This window comes from Carassius auratus, chromosome 5, assembly GCF_003368295.1.
Source record: "Carassius auratus strain Wakin chromosome 5, ASM336829v1, whole genome shotgun sequence".
NCBI classification, from domain to species: domain Eukaryota; kingdom Metazoa; phylum Chordata; class Actinopteri; order Cypriniformes; family Cyprinidae; genus Carassius; species Carassius auratus.
This window is the reverse complement of record NC_039247.1, coordinates 15179717-15199465: the sequence shown is the minus strand read 5'-3', so window position 1 is coordinate 15199465 and position 19749 is coordinate 15179717. Positions and strand designations below refer to the sequence as shown.

General features: G+C 39.3%; 1 protein-coding gene across 2 annotated transcripts in view; it reads left to right on the top strand.

Annotated features, from left to right (window-relative positions):
• The window catches only part of LOC113077818 (ras-GEF domain-containing family member 1B-A-like), a 78897-nt gene extending 60743 nt beyond the window's left edge, over positions 1-18154 (top strand). The window contains exons 1-14 of one of the 2 annotated variants that reach the window (XM_026250092.1): positions 361-626; positions 4579-4761; positions 4874-4996; positions 5129-5266; positions 8358-8570; positions 8720-8794; positions 9782-9877; positions 10175-10277; positions 12080-12159; positions 13363-13458; positions 15366-15461; positions 15723-15846; positions 16232-16304; positions 17506-18154. In XM_026250092.1, coding sequence (XP_026105877.1) covers positions 543-626; positions 4579-4761; positions 4874-4996; positions 5129-5266; positions 8358-8570; positions 8720-8794; positions 9782-9877; positions 10175-10277; positions 12080-12159; positions 13363-13458; positions 15366-15461; positions 15723-15846; positions 16232-16304; positions 17506-17530 — 1509 coding nt within the window. In that variant the 5' untranslated portion in view covers positions 361-542 and the 3' untranslated portion in view covers positions 17531-18154. Of the gene's footprint in view, positions 1-360; positions 627-4578; positions 4762-4873; positions 4997-5128; positions 5267-8357; positions 8571-8719; positions 8795-9781; positions 9878-10174; positions 10278-12079; positions 12160-13362; positions 13459-15365; positions 15462-15722; positions 15847-16231; positions 16305-17505 lie in introns of those variants that run through there. The other variant, XM_026250084.1, reaches the window with a different exon arrangement.
• The last annotated feature ends 1595 nt before the right edge of the window (positions 18155-19749 follow it).

The following is a 19749-nucleotide window of genomic DNA, read 5'->3' as shown; positions in this document are numbered from 1 at the left end:
TCTACAACGAGACAGGGTGGGTATATAGTTTGTTTCACATTTAATTTAACCTAGAAAAAGATTATACAGATAAACATAAGTTACCAGAATGTGGAAAAAAAAACAATTGAGGCCGCTATCTTTCAGGATATAATGGACTTGTAGGCTAAGCATAAAGATTATTTTAAGGGGATTTTCGCTGACACGGGAATTTAGTCTAGTTCTTCTTTCAGTTGTCTCTCTCTTTTGGTAAAATTCCCATATGTTTTCGTTTTCAAGCGTAGACTGATGGGTGCGCGCTGACATGCACGCGGGTGTCTGGTGCTGTCCGCTGATTGGCTGTCTGCATTCCAAAACACCGCCCACTATCATTTACTATTCTCGAGCTCGGTGGATCAGTAGCACACTTGCTTGGATTCGTGGTGCACGTACTGCCTGGCTATATTTATAAGGATCATGCGCTTGAGTGTCACAGTCAGTATTCGTATGACCTGGGAATACGCCGCGTGACGACTTATCAGTTTCGTATGTATTGAGAATATATTTTTTAAGCGTGTTGTTATATGTCCGGAGGTTCATCTTGCGCAGCTATTCGTCGCCAAACTTCTGCAAGGCTGATCTACAGCGGAGTCTCGGTCCCTTTCGAGGTGAGAAACACATACACAAACTGTTTAGAGAAGCGCTCGATGCGTTCAATACGCGGCTTGGTTTGCATGCATTTAGATTTTTTATTTACGACCTGCTCTGTGTTCCTAAGTCAATAAATTACGTTCATGCGAGACAGAATCGTTTACTGACATGTGTTACCAACAGATATTCCGTGCTGGTCATATTCACCTTGTCAAGGGAGAATGTGACCTGTGTGCTGGTGGTCTTCAGTGTGAGTTCTTACAAGTGCAATATACTATGTACAACAAATGTAGAACACAACTAAGCCGTCATGTAATTTAATATTCTGCCTTGGAAATTAATGCAATGATTTTTTTTCTTTTATGGTATACTTTAAATTAAAATATTTCACCGAATGACTGTAATGTTCATTTACTTCACTAGCTAACTTACATCCATACTAGGTTCCCACAGTCAGTGAAAGCTGGTAATAAGAAGGAATATTAAAACTGCAGTTCCAAGTCTGTAAAACACATTGTGATTAGAGAAATCTTAAAGTCCTGTGTAAATGTCTGTCTTTTTTTATTGTTTAGGATAATATAAATGTACAGTAAATTGGCTTAAAAATAGTGTACATGGTGTGTGCTAGGTATGTACTGCAGGATGAAGATTTATGGAAGTGTTGAGTGTTTGCTGAGCGCTTTCAGTGGGCAAATCATTTTTCATTTCTCATATGGTAGTGGTCTTGTTGTGGGTGGGTATGAGAACTGGAGGGTTGTTGTTTGCTGGTATTCCCGTGTTAATTTCAGATGATCATTCTTCCCCACTATCAAATAAGTAAGCTATTTTGGGGGCTTAAACAGATTAGTTTATCTACTTGATTAATCTGTGTAGTTTATCAGCAGCCTTATATTGTACTTCTCTTTTTTTATCAAAAAGAAAGGTTATGCTTGGTCAAGATTGTGGATAGAAGAGACATTTGATTCTGTTTTGAAATGCTGGTCTGGATCAGGTCGCTGTGATTTGGCTGGACTTTGCCTCTGTGATACCAGTCATGCAGGCAGCTCGAAGTGCTTTTACTGGGGAAGAACACTATGCCCCGCTAATCTATCACCAAGCCCTTTATTTACTCAGACACACTTGTGTAGTTTCAGTGAAGTTACAACTCCCTTCCCCCACCGTCTTACACACACACACACACACACACACACACACACCTGCTCACTTCCCAAGGCTAATGTGTAACCCACTTTGACAGAAACCAAAAGACCAAGACTTAATTGGATCCTGTTGCTGAATTTATTGAAAGCCGACAATGTTTTGCCATACTGGAGTCTGTAACAGCGCCATGAACAGACATGTTTATTTCCTCATTTCATAATATTCATTACATCCTTTTATAGTAATTTGTCAATTTACACAAAAGTCTGTAAATGCTCTATACCCCAGTAGTTTCTTGGATACATCAGACATTTGTTTGTTTGGATCTTTAAGAGAAATGTGAGTGGGAATCTTTTCTTGTCATCACAGTAGTCCTCATTAGTCCTTCCTTTTGTTAGAATCTTGATCCTTGGTTGTTTTTATGTTCAGCATGAAGTGACCTTTAAAGTCAAGACTGCCAACACAACTTTACAGCTCCTAATAACATGCCAATGAGCACCACACAATCTGTTGTTGAGGATCCAGTTTCAAAACATTACCGAGCATTAGGGTTTTGTTGTTTTAACCTCCACATTAGACCGGGTTCTCGCCGTCACAGAAAACCTGTAAAAATCAAGGAATTTACAAATTGTGATTTCAAACTAAACCGATCTTAAAAATCATGTAAATATCATGGAAATGTAAAAAATGTAAGTAATTTTTTTTAATTTAATTTTCTATTTATTGAATATGTGTTCTTCAAATAGAAATATAACTTTAAATTAAATTTAAATTATATAAAAAGGTATTTTTTTATTTATTCAGTATTTTACTTACAATATTACAATTTTAAAGACATTTCATTGACAATATATATGTTTGTGTATATATGTATATATATAATATTTATTATATTTTAATCAACTTTGTCCTTATCCAGTAGGGATAAATAAGTGTAAAATCATGGAAATGTATTGGTGAAAATGTGTGGGAACCCTGAAGATCAGACTGTTTATTTGTCTTGCTGAGTGTTGCTTTATGTTTGAGGAAGCTGTTTTGATCTCGAGCCACAGTAATAAACACTACAGTCAACATGTGGGTGGGACTGAATGTTTTCAGCTTTCTGATAGTCATAACTATCTAAAATGCAGCTGTGCAAGGATGCCAAATATTCTGCATGGCCAAAATACAAGCTCTGATAAAAAAAAAAAACAGTGCAGTAAATCATGTGAAAGCAAAGGCATTTTTTGTTTGCAGCCCCTGTGGTGAAGGCTGTGCTCAGTGTTTGTTTGAGCAGGACAGGGGTGAGGACATGTGGCCAGCCATACTTGACACCTGCAACCAAAAAGTAAACGCAGCCAGAATCCCTGCTACTAATCAGCTTCAGCTTTGGTTTATTCGCTCACAGTCAGAATTCAGTCGAGGAGCAATTGGTGCGCCTAGAGAGTTTAAAAGGGCTTTGACTTTTTCTGTTTTAGCAGATTTGCATTTGTTGCCTGGGGGCTTCACTAATAGGTTTGCATGGGCAGATGTGCAGGGGGAAATCCTGCTTTTCTTCATAAAATGAGACCCTGTTTGGTCTAAAACAATACAATTTTATGAACGTTAAGGCAAATTCTGTTGCAGAATAAAACTGTGTGTGGTTCCCAGAGGCATCATTCATATAGGACTTGACAAATAGTCAATTTCTGCTGATGAGCGCGAAATCATTCTTGACATCATTTGGCCTTCCGCTCCTTTATCTCATTGACGTTCTCAGATGGTATAACACATGGTAAAGCAGATGCACAGGGGGTGTTTGCTGCCTTGACCTCTTGGGTCTCCATTTTGATGCTAATGCCTATGGTTATGAAGGAGGTCTCTGTGGGGGGCCTTGGACTGAGACTATACCTCATCATATAACACCCCCTCCCTCCTGTGCACTCCTGTCCAACTCTGGCACCCAAATGCCTGCGGGTCTGAATGGGCAGGCGGCCATTAGGGCTGTGCATTGTTTGGGGTGTCCCTTGACGCCCCATGCCATAGCTGTGAATGCCTCCATTGAGGGCCCATATGCGCTGTGTCCAGGAATCTCACTTAAAGTCACGAGCTGATCTCTGAAACGGCACAGAACCTTGTGCTGGCATGCTGGATCCCTCCACGTGATTAGGTGCTGCATTGACATGTGCAAACCTCACTTTCTGCCTTTCCACGAGAGCCTGGAAGATACAGGAGTAGGAGGGAGGGATGCAATGTGAGCCAGAGCTCTCTGTGTGGGTGAAAGACTGCTTTCGGTTGTTTATCACCTCTAGCTAATGCTGACCGACTCATAGGACTCTCATCTGTAATGGGCCACGTTTTGGTTTTGAGGGGGAAAATAAGAATGCTTCTTTTCAGAGGCACTAGATTCTGTAGGTCATAGTGTTTTTTGTATCAACCCGTAGTTAAAAGAGCCTCTGTTTTGTACATCCACGTGAGGTAAAAGCACCATGAAGATTAATTTGTTGTTGTTTGTGAGTGAAACCCGGCAGCGGTACGTTCAGATGCTATTATGGTGGATTAGAGCCAGCTAGTGTGGGTCTGAAATACACAGCGAATGGAGATTTAAAGTCAAGTTCTCACAGGCTCAATCAAGGAAGGTGTTTGCACATTGAGATTAATCGCGACATATTCTTCCCCATGAGTCGTCCATCCGAGGAAGAGTAATTTTCCACTCAGCTTCCTATAATGAAACTGGGGACCTTGTGTTTTACACAAAGGTAAACAAAATCTTCAGTTGAGGATGGAGGCTCAGCATTAACGGATTAGTTTGTCATGTTTGCTTTCAGGTAAGGGTCTCTAATACTGACGTTTCTTTATATCCTTCAACAGGACAAAATGCCTCAAACGCCACCCTTTCCAGCAATGTATGGGTCTAATGGCTACAACAATAATCTGTATAAGGAAAAGGAAGAGGACTATGAAGGCCTGTATTACCATGACAACAACCTGGTGTCCGGGTCCTTGGAGGCTCTGATTGAACACTTGGTCCCTACGGTGGCTTACTATCCCGATGTGAGTCTATAGAGTATCAAAAGTATTAAGCCAGTTCACAATATTGGATTTTGAGTATTGAAAACACATGCATGTGCCAACATTGATTTTTTTTTTTTTTATTGCCTTACAGAGGACGTACATCTTCACATTCCTGCTCAGTTCCCGTCTCTTCATTCATCCATATGAGCTCATGTCCAAAGTGTGCCATCTGTGTGTGGACCAGCAGCGCCTCACTGATCCTCAGGCTGACAAGGTACAGGAGCGTCTTTACACTGATTGACACACAAGGTGGCTTCAGTCCCCATGGTTGCTCTAGCATTAACAAGTCATTTTAAGAACCAAGGATAATCATGTGCAATTACAATGTTGTTTACTTTATCTGTAGGCAAGAGTCAGGAAAATTGCTCCCAAGATCCTGCAGTTGCTGACCGAGTGGACAGAGACATTTCCCTATGACTTCAGGGATGAGAGGATGATGAAGAGCCTGAAGGAACTAACACATCGTCTGAGCACTGGAGATGAAGTAAGTCTGCCATTTCCAAGTGTTGGAAGATCATTTCAGTGAAAACAATGACTTTTTTATTCTTGAGGTAATGTCAGCTAAAGGGCAACGCCACTTTAAAATACCTGAAAGGTGCAAAGACATTAGCTTATGCCTATAGTAGCTCTATTAGCATAGACCGAATAAAACCTCTTTGCATAAGTCATAGCATGGTTTCTTTAACATTCAACTTGTTAAGACATAGGATGTAACACATTGGGCAAGAAGAGCGTCAACACCTGAGCAATGGGGGCTGAGATTTCTTTAGTCCTAAAGCAATGAGAAGAAAGCTGCTTTTGTCTTCACTGGTGATTTCCCACAGGCTGCATTTAAATAGTTCCAGTAGCGCTGAATCGTTTGTTACCGTGTTACTGGCTTAGCATTTTTTTTCATCAAAGGGATTTTTCACCACATTTTGAGATCATCATTCAAGTTCTTTCAGAACTTCCCGGGCACAGAAACCAAAGGCACGCTGGTTTTGTTATGTGATTAGATGTTATTTTTTACATCTAGTTATCATTCTGACATCTTATCAGCCATTATAAAGTTGGCAGCTCTCATCAAGTGTTGTCCTCAAACGTCCCTTTGGGCTTTTTTCTCTCATCCACAGCTGAACAGTCCTCCTGTCATGAACTTTTGATTTTGATAATGTACAGTGAAATAAAGAGATTTGCTGAAGCTAGCTCTGGTCATCTCACGTGGTTGTTGAGCATTAGTCTAATGACTAACGGCAGGGCGCTAGATAGGATACACCATCAGATCCAAATGAATGAGGTTTCACTAACTCGAAAAGACAAGCATTCGTCCTCTGGTGACTTGTGTAGTAAACACATGTGTGACCATTGATCTGCTTTATCCTGACCCAGGAGACTGATGACCCTGCTAAGCTCATAGAGGAAGTGTGCTTCTTGTACCGCCTCCTCAATCTAGTGAAAGGGGCGATAAGATAACAAGACTGCATGTACAGTCCAAAGAAAACATGGAGAACTATAAGTGAGGAAGGGTCAATGACATAGTTGACCTCTTTATTTGAAAATGTTATTTATGCACCCAATAACCTGAATATAGCTTATGATAAGCAAGTTTTTAATTTCTGAATTAAAACTAATTTTTATATAAAGTCAATGTCAAGATGGTACAGTTGTCTGAATATAATGAAAAAAAAAGCCTCATTATAGGATGAGATAAAGAAAACCTTAAGCAGTTTAGTGTAATCTTACACTGTGTCAAGGTCAATAAGCCTCAGATAATGTTTGACCTTTTAGTGACAAGGCAAGGTTAGTGCAGGTTGTATGTGACCCAAAACCATATTTTTATTATTATTATTATTTATTTATTTATTTATTTATTTATTTATTTATTTATTTATTTATTTGTTTGCTTTTTAGAAAATACTACACTCATGTATTCAATGTAAAAAGTTTTTTTTTTTTTTGATGGTGATACATGACATTTTTAGTGCCATTTGAGGGGGAAAATAATTATATATTATTATTATAATTTTTTTAATGTTTATTTGTTATTATTGTATACCATTTTACACGTTAGCCATGATGATGATGATCACATTTTCTTTTTAACGGTGTGACCACTTAATGTTTTCTATATTCAAAAGTCAAAACATCTTTATGATCTTTACGGATGTAGGCGAGACAAATGAAATCTGTGTTTTGAGTTATGACTGTCTGGTAGATGTGTATCAGTGCGTGAATAGAGCGTCTCATAGAGTGAAGAATGCATTCGTTCATACCCTCAGTGTGTTGACTGTATTATGTAATTCAGTCGCTGTTCTCTCCGCCCATGTGAACGGCATGTACTCGTACATTAATTTTGTTAATGAGTGTCTGTTACTGTGGAACACTGACTCTGCATTGATGGGGGATTCACAGCAGTCAGAGACTCATCGGAGTTAAATGTGGTGTGTTTTCAAATGTAATGACCTGGGTGTGGTGTGTCCAAGCCAGAGTGACCTGTACTCTGAGGTTGTGTCATGTGGATAGCTGTTGCACACTTGTGCCAGGGTTCAAAATGTGGAGGCAGCACACAGGCAGCTTTCTTAATTTTCCACAAGTGAGTTGTCTGATCTGCTGCTCAAAATGTCAAGCAGTTAACGCAAAGAACTCCTGCTAAAAATAATCTTTATTTCCTGTGTGTGTATGTGTGTGTCAGCATATGGTGGACCTTGGAGAGGGAATATTAAGTTTCTCTCCGTGATCGTTTATAGTGCTGCAAGGACTTGTCTCCTCCTGTACACACACGCACTCTCTTTCTCTTTCTCTTTCTCTTTCTCTTTCTCTTTCTCTCATCAAATCATTAATATTCTTGAATCTGCACAATATGCTAGAGTGCAGGTTGTTCTGAGCCAGATGGATTTATGTGCCACTGACCTCCTGCACAACAGATTAATGGGCCACTTTTTATTTTCTATGCATCAGAAATGAGAAGAAGCCTGACAGAAATGAAATAATATTTCCCCCCCCTCCCATTTAAGTAAGGCATCTCTTAAGTAGTCTGATTTAAATTCATGGCATGTTTTTGAGGTCTACTACTTGTAGGCCAATGATTTTCAAGCAGACGGAGGATGTAGATACTTGTCTGACTGATGTTGAGCAACAGGTCATGACCGTCGTTGTCCTGTTCTTATGCAACAGAAGTCCAGAACTGTGTCAGGCTCTTATTATTAGATAACTCAACCCCATCTTGTGTTACGAGGGGGAATGGGAGGCATGCAGGACTCTTGTAAACCTTTGAAGGATGTGAATGAAGTGCTGCTGTTTCGTAATCCTGCATTAAATGTTTATATAACATACTCAAGACCCTATCTTGGAACATTAGACCACGTAAGCTGAACCAACGTCATAGCTGACCAATCAAGAGAAAGGGGATTTTTTTCCCACCATTATACCCCTGGAAATGCATTCGATTCCTGCAGAGCAAATACTCTCTGCATTCTCTCAGCTTTCTTAACAGTGTGGGACATAATTGGTGTCAGTCTTTTCAAATGGATGAGCCATTCTTGTCAATAAAATCATGGTTTTAAATCCAGGTCTTCTGTCTCCCCGTCTCTCTTCAGCTCTATCGTAAGGCTGTGCAGCAGATGACACAAACACTGATCCGTAAGCTCACCACACTGAGTCAGTACGAGGAGGCTCTGGCCAAGATTAACTCCTCTGTGACCGACAGACTAACAGTGCTGAAGACCAAACCTCAGTCCATCCAGAGAGACATTCTGACCATCTGCAGCGACCCCTTCACCCTGGCACAGCAGCTCACACACATTGAACTGGTGAGTGGGACATGACCTTACACTCCTCAGCTCACTGTGGCTTTGGATTGATTGGTTTACTAAATCAATAACATATGTGGGTTGTTTTCAAGGTGACCCTTTGGACTAACTGCAAAGGTTAAGTTGATGTCGTCATCTTTATTTTTCAGGAAAGACTGAGCTACATCGGACCAGAGGAGTTCATTCAGGCGCTTGTTCAGAAGGACCCTCTTGATAACGACAAGGTCAGCCAGGTCAACTAAAAATATACACAATTCAAATATTATGTCTTGCTCTCACTACAACAGATATCTGACTTTGACCAATCAATACTCACAATGTTTACGTTAACCCTTGGGTTCAATGCGCTGTCACCTATTTCACACAAGGTTCACAGCACATTCCTCGTCTAATTTATCATCGCCCAAGCTTCCCTCGTCACGTTCCACACAGTGTCCTTCTGAGGACTAAACCTAGCTACTGGTTTCTTACAATGACCTTCCAAAATTTTGCTCAGCCCTTCCTTGTAATGCCTGTTGCCGTCTGGCTGCTAGACAACAGCCCGTTTTGTTCTGGTCGCTGTCTCTCCAGAGGGTCCTTGTATATTGCCATGGCTCTCTGATGTTGTCCGTCAAAGGTAGAGTAGGGTGGATTGGGCATTGTTAGATGGATGACACAGTGAGACCGTAGGAATGTGAAGAATGTAGGGTTAGAGTGACCCAAGCTTTCAGACAGGGTGTCAGTACTCATTCCCTAAACAGATAATAGCGCAGGGCCCAGTGAGCGCTCTGAATCAATGTGCATTGTTGGAGATCATCAGTCATCTCCGAGGCCTTTGTTCTTGGGATCAGAATGTAGGAATCACAGATCCCAGCATTCAGAGTTCTGTGAGATCACTTAAAGAGCAATAATTCACAGATGATGATCTGTATAAATTCATGCCAAACAGTTTAGAGCTCAGGATTTTGGATAAATTGGATTTGGGAAAATTCAAATGGCAGATATTATAAATCTATGCTAGTTTGTGAAAAAAAAAAAAACTGATATTGGTAAAAAAAAAAAAAAGCTGATTTTTGCAGATAACCAATATGGTGTTGGTAAAATAAAGACCATTTAAAAAGTAAACTGGAAAACATTATGGAACAATGTCCTGAATGAAGCTCTTGACCAAACTCAAGCCTCATTTTAATTAACGTGATGATGTTGACCTTTTGAAATTTGGATTCTTGCAGAGATGCTTTAGTGATCACAAAAAAGCAAGTAACCTGGAGGCTTATGTGGAGTGGTTCAACAGACTCAGCTATCTGGTGGCGACGGAGATCTGCATGGTAATTATCTGCTTTTATTGCTTTGACTCATCCAGCAGCTTACATTTCTGCAGGTTGTGTTGCACATTTAGTGATTCTAAATATAAACCTTGTAGAAAATATACACTACCTTTCAAAGGAGTCCGTAAGTTCATAATGTCATGCTGATCTTTCTATTCATCAGAGAACCCAGGTAAATCTGAACCACAGTTTCAACGAGAACATTTAGCAGCACAACTGTTTTCAGCATAGATAAGAAAAGTATCTTGAAGACACTTTTGATGTTCATACATTTTTCTTGTTTTTTTTTTCATGCAGCCGGTTAAGAAGAAACATCGGGCTCGAGTCATTGAGTTCTTCATCGATGTGGCACGAGAATGCTTCAACATTGGCAACTTCAACTCGCTCATGGCCATCATAAGTGAGTATTTTTCCGTCCCAAGCTACACTTTGCTCCAGTTCTTATGGCTACAGAAAGCTCGTTTGTTCCCCAAAAATCAGTTTGGATAATACAGTTTGCTGTTTTGTCAGGATTTGCTTAACTTTTCTAATCTCTGCTCTTGTACACTTAACACACACAACAATGTCTACAGACTATTCAAAAAATGTATCACTTTGTGTGTTTGCTGAGCTCTGTGGAGAGTCTTCTTTATTTTTTGTCTTTTTGTCTGTATCAGTCCATTGTTCGGTAATCTACAGAGAATCTTTAGCAGAAATATTCCAAACACTTTTGTTGTTTGTGTTGGCCTTATGATAATATATAGTACACTTTACCAGCGATAATATAATAAAATAATGATTGGCTTCATTAATCATTCACTCCGTTCTCTGAGCACCCGCCCAGGCCTGTGCCTGAGGCATTATGGGTAGGGGAACTGGGTTGAGAGAGCCAGGAGAAGAGGCAGCTGTTCAGCCGGTGTGAGCAAGAGCTGCAACGAGGGAGAGGCATCCCTCTGGCAGATGGTCGGTGCTGACCAATCCAATAGACTCATTGAGAGGGGGATTGTGGGAGGGAGAGGAACCAGCTGTCCTTACCCTGCTCATTCCCTGGAGACGAGCCCACGGGCCGGGGCTTTTACACAAGCCTCTCTCCCTGGAGATGGAAGGCCGATATTAAAGCCACTGAAAGAGAACAAACAAGTCATGGGAAAGGTTGATCACTCCTGCCTGTGTGTTTTGGAGGAGCATCAGCGTATGGCTAGGACTGAAAGATCATTCTCTCTGGTGTCATGTTTGAGTGCCGAAGGAGCTCTGGGCCTGACACCTGTTAGTATAGACAGATTGTTAATGGTACCAAAGCTCAGATGGCTCTTTTGTAGATGAATAGATACTGTAAGCTATTGTTCACGGAAGAAAGATCTGGAATGACTTTTCAGTTTTAGATACGGTTCACAATATATTCAGTTGTATTCAGTATATCAATGTTTTCCTTGTTCCAGCAACTAATTCCCTTTTCTCCATGAAGCTATTTTACTTCTGTAATTTAACCCATTATGCAATTAAAATTATTTTTATTCAGCTAGGACACATTAACTTGATCAAAAGTCAAAGACATTTTAAAGATTTCTATCTATTCATCAAAGAATCCTGAAAATGGTTTCCACAAAAAAAAATATATGAAGAAGCAAAAGTGTGTGTCTTTTTTTTTTTGTTAAGCACAATAGTATTACTAATACATTTTAAAATATATTCAAATAAAAAAAAGACTTACTTTAAATACTGTAATAAATACAGCCTTGGTGAGTGTGAGAGACCTACAAAAGCATATAACAACCGTGTATTTGTGTATAAAAAAAAAAAAAAAAAAAACCTTGTTTTATATATACCAAAATGGAGCCAGGGAACAATACAAATAATGTGTTAGGAAAGTAGTTGAGGTCAGTTTTGGTTTTGCATTTATTTTAAAGCTCCAGAAACAAGTAGATTAACATCTAATTAAGAACTAGCAGGAATCCGTACAGAAGAATCTGATTGGTGGACACACCACTAGTGATTTCCAGTCAACACTCTGAGCTCATCTGGTCATTAGTGCTGACTGCATAAGCCCAGCGTGACCCTCGGCGCTATAAGCTTCACCTATTGTCGGAGGGAAATGGTGCTTCTGCTAATGTCACTGTTCATGTGGGCTCATGGGCTTAAACTGCTCCATTTGCCATAGAGAAACTGCACCTCTGACAGGAAACAGTGTGCTGACCTGTGTCTCTTTCTATACGTGTCTTTCAGCCGGGATGAATATGAGCCCAGTGTCGCGGCTCAAGAAGACCTGGGGCAAAGTCAAAACGGCCAAATTTGATATACTGGAGGTATGTATTTCATCATGTTGGGATTGATATTGTCTTTTTACAGCGGAGGGTGGGTGTGAGTCACTGAAGTGAGGGGAACATGTAGGGGACAACATGAGTGGGAAGAAATCATGGTGAATGCAGTGCTGACACGGCACTAATCATATTAAGTGTCCGACTCTGGCTCTTGTCCCTGTAACTCATGCATGCATGATGCTCAAACCCCTGACAGTATGGACGCCATATCTTGCCAATTTTAGTCCGAAGTGGGCGAGAATTGTTGCTTTTGTGTCATCATTTTACTGAAGCACTGCAATTCTCGCTTTGAGTGGGTGTGCAAATGTTTACAAAGCTTTTAAGGCCACATTTGAGAGGGGATGAGACCATTAAGGCTTTAATTTTGAATCTGCATACTGTGTTTACTGTCTAAAGAGGGTTTGTTGTCTTTATTTTTAGACAGAAAAAGGCCTTGAACTTGATCTATGACTTATGTACAGGACACACACCTACACATGGTTCAGTTCATTTTGATAATTTTGTAAATAGGGACTGTATTTCTGTATTTCTCGTCTTCAGGGAGGTTCAGCTTTCAGCACTTTCTTTTCTATCACTCTGCCTTCCTCTTGCTTTGTTCTAAGACAATGGAGGATTGTGGGATAAAAGACTGTCATGCCCTCCCTGTAGAAAATCTTTAATGCTAAAGCTGCAGATATTCACCTCTAGCCTCTAATAAAGTTATATAGCCTGTTCACCTAAAATAGTTTTACAATTTTCAAAATTTTGTGATGTCTTGAGACTATATGTAGCCTTAGACTACTGTCCAGATGCGCTATTTGTGATCCAATAAATGTAGTCTTGGTAAGCTTAAGAGACTTCATTAAAAAAATTGAGAAAAAAAAATGTTACTGACCCCAAACCTTTAATCCATAATGTATCTAAGAAACTGCCTCTTTAAAGCTGGTTTATGAAAACTGAACTTTTGTGAGCGTCTCACTCGCCGGCAAAAAGTTTTAATGAAGACTGAAAGTGCATGACTTAATAAAAGTCCCATAAAAGAAGGTCCCATCATGAATAGTAATTCGAGTGAATCATGTAGGTTAAAGTTCTAACCGAGACTTAACTATGTAGAATGGGTTTAGAGCTCATTAGATAACTTTAGTTTGTAAATGTTTCAGCCCAAGTCCCGAGGTTGATGCATAAACCTGATTTTGTCTTTATTCTCAGCACCAGATGGATCCCTCTAGCAATTTCTACAACTACAGAACAGCGCTGCGAGGAGCCACTCAGAGATCCATCACTGCTCACAGTAGCAGAGAGAAGGTAATGAGCTTTCTTTCTCCTTCCTGAAGTTTTCTCACGTAAACTGTAGGAACGTTTGTTTCATAACGCTGTTTGGATTCAGGAGGCACGTAAATGGTGTTTGAAGTGTGTGATATGCTGTATTGATATTAGCAACAAATGCAATGAGGACAATGAGACGCATTACATAAAAGATGACTGGCTTGAAAGTGCAGATCCCAATCCAGAAGTATCATATTTACACTAAATTGAGGAAGCGTCTGCCCTCTTTGTAATATGTAATGTAATATGAAGAGTAGAGGACAGTGGGCCATTTGAGGATGATCTGCTGAAGGCAAGGCGTCAGATGGGACACAGTGTTTCCTCTTCAATATATGCTCTATTCTCCAGTTAACATGTTTTGATGCTCTGAAGTGTTTTCTGTGATCAACCTCAAAGTCCATCCGTTATTTGAGGCCTGTTTACACTAGTGCGTCATCGTTTTAAAACGACGTTTTCAAAATTAAAACGAGCACTTACACTGCCATTTCAGCTGCGTTTCAGAAACGATCTCTGTCTACACTACATAAGCGCATGTTACGTGACCATTCATGCGCACTGGGCATGTGCGTAAACCAGCAGTCGGTTGCTAGTCACTGGCAGGTTCAACAATGGGCATGATTACGGTTCATGATACGGTTACGCGGTCATCAAGGATACACAGAGATCACATGTGCAGCCACGCCATCGTTTTCGAAAGTTGAACTGAAATGCAACGCAGGAGTTTTCAAACTAAAAAGGGGACTGCAGCATTTTTAAAAGTCTCAGTTTTGAACTTAAGGCATAATGTTAGCATAAGTTATGTGTTTTAAAATGAAAATGCACTAGAGTAAACGGGGCCTGTGTCTGCAAAATGGAAGCTCAATATTGTTATATTGTCTTCGTTAAAATCCACAGCTATTTTTAGTGTTCTTATACATTTTTTTTTTGTGTGTGTGTACATTGTTTTTTTTGTTAAGCTTGGTGAGGCTTGTTTTGCATCTTTGACTGGTTTGGGAGGAGATCTTCGCTGTGTGGGTTTGTGTGGTGAGACAGAATGTTCCAGAGCAACACTGGAATGCTCAGCTTTTCTGTGGGGGGACATGTTTTTTTTTTCCTTTTTTTTGCATCACAATGGCCTATGTCACTTGTTTTGCCCTAAAATCAAGATGTAAGGGACAAAATAAGTGCATGTTCCAGGGTTGGAATTTCCACCGTAAACAAATCAAATCAGGAAAGCATTACAGCTCTCTTAATGTCTTTAACTCATCAACTGGTTAGACTGCTGTTTTTGACTTCTTTTAAGCTTGATGATTAAACTGGAGGTTAACTAGTCAGACGGGCCTGTAGTTTTGTGTTATGGTTTTGTTTTGGCTTATTGATTTATTTCTCAGTTTTGGAGTGATGCTGAGGCTTAAAAAGACTTACTTAATTAGGGTTGAACCACTGATCTTTATGTATATATATTCTATATTATAGATCAGTGGGTTGAACAATAAATCACGTGATATTTAATTTAATTTTCACTGTTATAATTTTTCTTGGTGTGCTTTGAATCATTGTTTTCCACATCTGATGTGCATGTCTACTTTTTTTTAAATAAAGAGAAGTGACACCTTTATCACGTTGAAGGTAAATTTGCTACAATAGAGTTGAGAATTCGGCGTCACGACACACCACTGCTTCCTTGTGTCATCAATCATTGTTACTGCCCTCCAAAGTGGTAGATCCAGTTGTGCTGTGCCCTGTAAGCTTTTAGAAGCTGTTGTTGAAGCGCTTGCCTAATGCAGTCTTATACAGTGACGAGAACGCTTCGATGGATTCCAGTGATGCTGTTTGACGTGGTTACTTTTTCTTCTTCTTGGTTTTTGGTCAGTTATGTAATGTTGTGTTCCCCTTTTGCCTTCCAGATTGTCATCCCTTTCTTCAGTCTCTTGATTAAAGACATTTACTTCCTCAATGAAGGATGTGCCAGCAGGCTCCCGACTGGACATGTCAATTTTGAGGTAATTCCTGTTTTTTTTTTTTGGCTTGGCAGTAACATGCAAGCTAACATGATGCATAGAAACAACCGCCGTCACGGCTACTGAATAACAATGAATGCTTGAGAAAACACTGTCACATAGCAACAGAAGCATCCAGATTTAGTTCATTGACGTACACATCTGCTGAAAAGAAGTTTCAAGGGCATCAGTTCAGCGTGACAGTTGCTAGAAATGAAACCTAGGCGATGATTTCTAACAGAATGCGTCTTGACTGTGCTGCAGAAATTCTGGGAGCTGGCCAAACAAGTGATGGAGTTCATGACATGGAAGAAGGTGGAGTGTCCTTTTGACAGAGACCGCAAGATCCTGCAGTATCTCCTGACCGCACCAGTCTTCAGTGAAGATGGTACAGATTTTTAATGCTGGTTTACAATTATTTTCAGTCAAGGTTAAATACAATTTTTGCAGTGATCATCAATTCTAAGTCCCTTCATCCCACCTCAGAATCCCAAACACTGAGGGCAGACAGTAGTTTTGCTGATGAAACATCATTTCTGCATTCTATCTTACTTGTTTACTGTCAACTCGTGTCATTAATGTCATGTTGCGCAATAAGCACACAAGCTAGCAGACACAAAGACAATTGCGTTTTCATGTTTGCCTCAGGCGTAAAATGCCGTCATGCCAAATAACAAAGTGACACAAGTTCAGATCATCTCTCAAGAATGAAAACAGGTGGCTTTGTTTTCTTTTGCTGACACACTCATCTCGTCTCGATGATCTCTCAACAGCTTTGTATCTGGCGTCATACGAGAGTGAAGGACCAGAGAACAACATGGAGAAAGACAGATGGAAATCTCTCAGGTGTGTGTATGATCTGATTCATCAGGGCTGTTGATTCGGATGCTGAGATTGTTTTTGACCTGTCTGAAGAGCAGCGACATGAAAAGATTTAGTTAACAAGGGTTCCCACTGTTAGAGAAATATCAGGGGATTTAAATTGTGTTGTCCTGGCAAAAAAACCCCAACAACAATTCATCATAAAATCTTAAAAACTCATGCTTTATTAAATGCTCAAAAGCCATTGTAATATATGACCTATAAGCAGATTATTTGTATTACAATTAAAAATATAGATGTTTTGCTAATAACAAACATTCATTCTAATTAAATAGTCAATAACTGTAAAAACACTGAATTAAGCAGGTTATTTGTATTTAAATTTGAATTTTTTTAATTCATATTATCTATTTTTTAGACACTGGTTGCCTTTGTTTTACTAGAACACTACATTATATTGTATTATATTGAATTATATTGTATAGCCTTCATGTTTCACAGTATTTACTAGACTTTTGATAAAGGAGGACACTGTCATTTTGATCTCACATTTGTTTCGATCAATTGTTTAAAATACAAACAACCGACAAAAACATCTTCCATTCATGCTTGCCAAAGATCACGCAGTAATAATAGACACACACACACACACACAGACACACGTGCTTGGAAAGGGTGAGACCTCTTGGCTCTTGCTTAGTCACGTTTTCTGATGGCTTTACAACTCAAGAGGGATAGATAAAGAGAGAGAGAGAGATTGCAGAGACAAGTGCTGGAGTTTTTTTTCTCCTCCACTGCGACAGGATCTGTCACAGCAGCAGATTGTGTCTGTATCAGCAGTTCGTGCTCCGCCGTCTCAGAGCTTGTGTGACTCTCTGTGTCTCCGCGTGAGGATAGTAGCCCTCCAGGAAACAGGGCAGAGCTTCCAGGAAAAGACAGGCCAGCTGAAGAATAATATCCGTAGGGCAAAGTTGCCTTTTATTGCTAGTCTGAAACCAGTTTTTACTTGATGTATCAGGTGTAGGGCACTGGACTTGGATCATCCAACAGGACAAACACTATACAGCGTATCCAGAATTATTGATTCTTTTTCTACCTCATAATGCGATTTTAAGTACAGAACATGAAATGCTGTGTATATTATTACTCCTTTATTTCTGAGCTAGATTGTTTTGAATCATTTTATTCACTGCTCTAATGAAACGATTTTGCTTTATTTCTGCAGGTCATCTTTGCTGAACAGGACATGATGCTGTGTGGAGCTCAAAATCAAGTGAACATTGACAAGCAGGCTGTGTCCCCCTTTTGTCCCCTCCAAAAGTGAGAAGTATCCCTGTTTTTTCAAGGGAGATGACAATCCATATTTTGCTGAACGGTGCATTTTTCTGTTGGAAAGAGCAGCATCGTTTTACAAGGCCCTTCTCTTTCTGTCGTTCATACTGGATATTTCAGGCTTTTCCTCTCTTTGTGCAGACTCCTTTTCCCTCTTTAAAACATGATTTGAGCAGGGAAAAAAATGTCCCCTGACTATAAACCAATCTGTGTTGGCGTTCTTCTCTGTTGACTTCAAGAGTTTGCTGCTGGTTGGCAAACTCCATTGGCACAGGTTGGGGAAAAGGGGGGAGAATTATAAACCAGCATTATGTGTACTGGGTTCCAGTACTGTGTATTTTTATTGTACATGAAGCATTAATTTAAGTCTAGATTTATGTTGTAACTATTTTTTTGATATTGTGTTTGTCAGTTTTTTAATGCATATGAGATGTAATGCATTGCTTTAAGCTCTGTGAGTGACCACTGATGTGTGTGTGATAAACCCGCTGGGGGTTGCCCAATGCACTGGATGCTACTATGAATAAAGATGTCAATTCCTTCCCTGTGTAAGCTCTTTTGTGGTAATTCTGCAGCATTAAGCTCCACCATCCCTTTCTCTTGTCAGTGCTTTGATTATTGACTGTTGATGGAAAGACTGTGTTTGTTTGTCAGTGTTACAGTTGTAATGCTGCTTCTTACACAATGAAGGTGATATTTATAGAAGGACAAATCACTGTGTGTCAGACAATTCTCTCAAGTGCTGTTGTACACGTCCACTCTTGGCCACAGCCAGTGGTGAATGTCGCCCTCTGGTGGTGAAGGGGAGAATACAGCATAAGTTCAAGAGGACAGAGTTGAGGACGTGAAGGCGGATCATACCTGTGCTAGCTGAGATTTGAGTCCATGTATAGGATGTATTAGATTTTATTACTGTTATTTTATTAATATTTTCTATTTTCCTTTGATTTTATTTATTGGCCTCAAAAGTATCTGTAGTTTTCTTTTTGTCTGCATTGTTTTCAAATATTTTAAAGATATTTACAGGCGTTTATTATATTCTGTTATTTTGTACTAGGTACATGTTTTATAGGAATTAGATATTGCTCTATTTAATATTTTATAATGTTTATAAAAGTTTGTATTTGGAAAAACTAGCATTTGAAGGTACGAGCGCATAATATGAAGTTAATGTATGTCGGTCTAACCTTTTTTTTTTTTCTCATTGGAAACTTTTCACAAATACATGCATTCTTTTCTATGTAAATAAGTCTTTTCCTCCTCTCTGTGTATTGGAATGTGTTTTGATTGTTGGGGAAGAATAGTGGTGTGGAGTGAACAGGAAAAAAGGAATTAAAGAATGCCTAATGAAGCTATTTGAGTCTTGTGTTTATGTCTGTCTGGTCCTTTTGAATATGCATTTTGAAAAACTTATGTTATAAATTATGTAATATTGTGTAATAACTAATAAAGTAATAATTTTATTACAACTTAAAACAACTATTTTGTTTATTGTAATATATTTATAAATTAATATATTTTAAAATGTAATCGGTTTATCCCTGTTATTCCAAAGATGAATTTTCTGATGTGCCCATTAAACGATTATTATTATTAATATCAGTGTTGAAAACCGTGCTGCTTAATTTTGTGGACACTTTTTAATTAATTTTTTTTTTTCAAGATTTTTTGATGAATATAACGTTTTTATTTGTAACAAATAACAATGTAAAAGTCTTTGATTTTCAATCCTCTGTTATAAGCAAATGAAGGGTCTGATGATGTAGAGCATTAATCTTCATGACACGGTCGGTCTGTATTGTACCGTATATTCTGTGATGTCCAGCTCTTCAAACAGTCCTCCAGAGATCTTGACTGACCCGGCTGGTGTTGCTGTCGATGAGTTCAGATGGACTGTGATCCTGGAATAAATTGCTTGTTTAAGTTGAGCTGGACATGTTAATTCATCCAGCCTGAGATTCGAGCAGTCCATGTGGGATCATCAGGCTGGAATGAGAGGCAGAGCTGTGAGTCTTCTTCATCTAGCAGAAGGATGATAGCAGCAAGTGATGTTGTGTTTACTGAGAACAGGAGGGCACTGCAAAAAATAGCATTACCATTGATTTAAAAGATGTTAGAAATAATGAAGAGAGCCAGT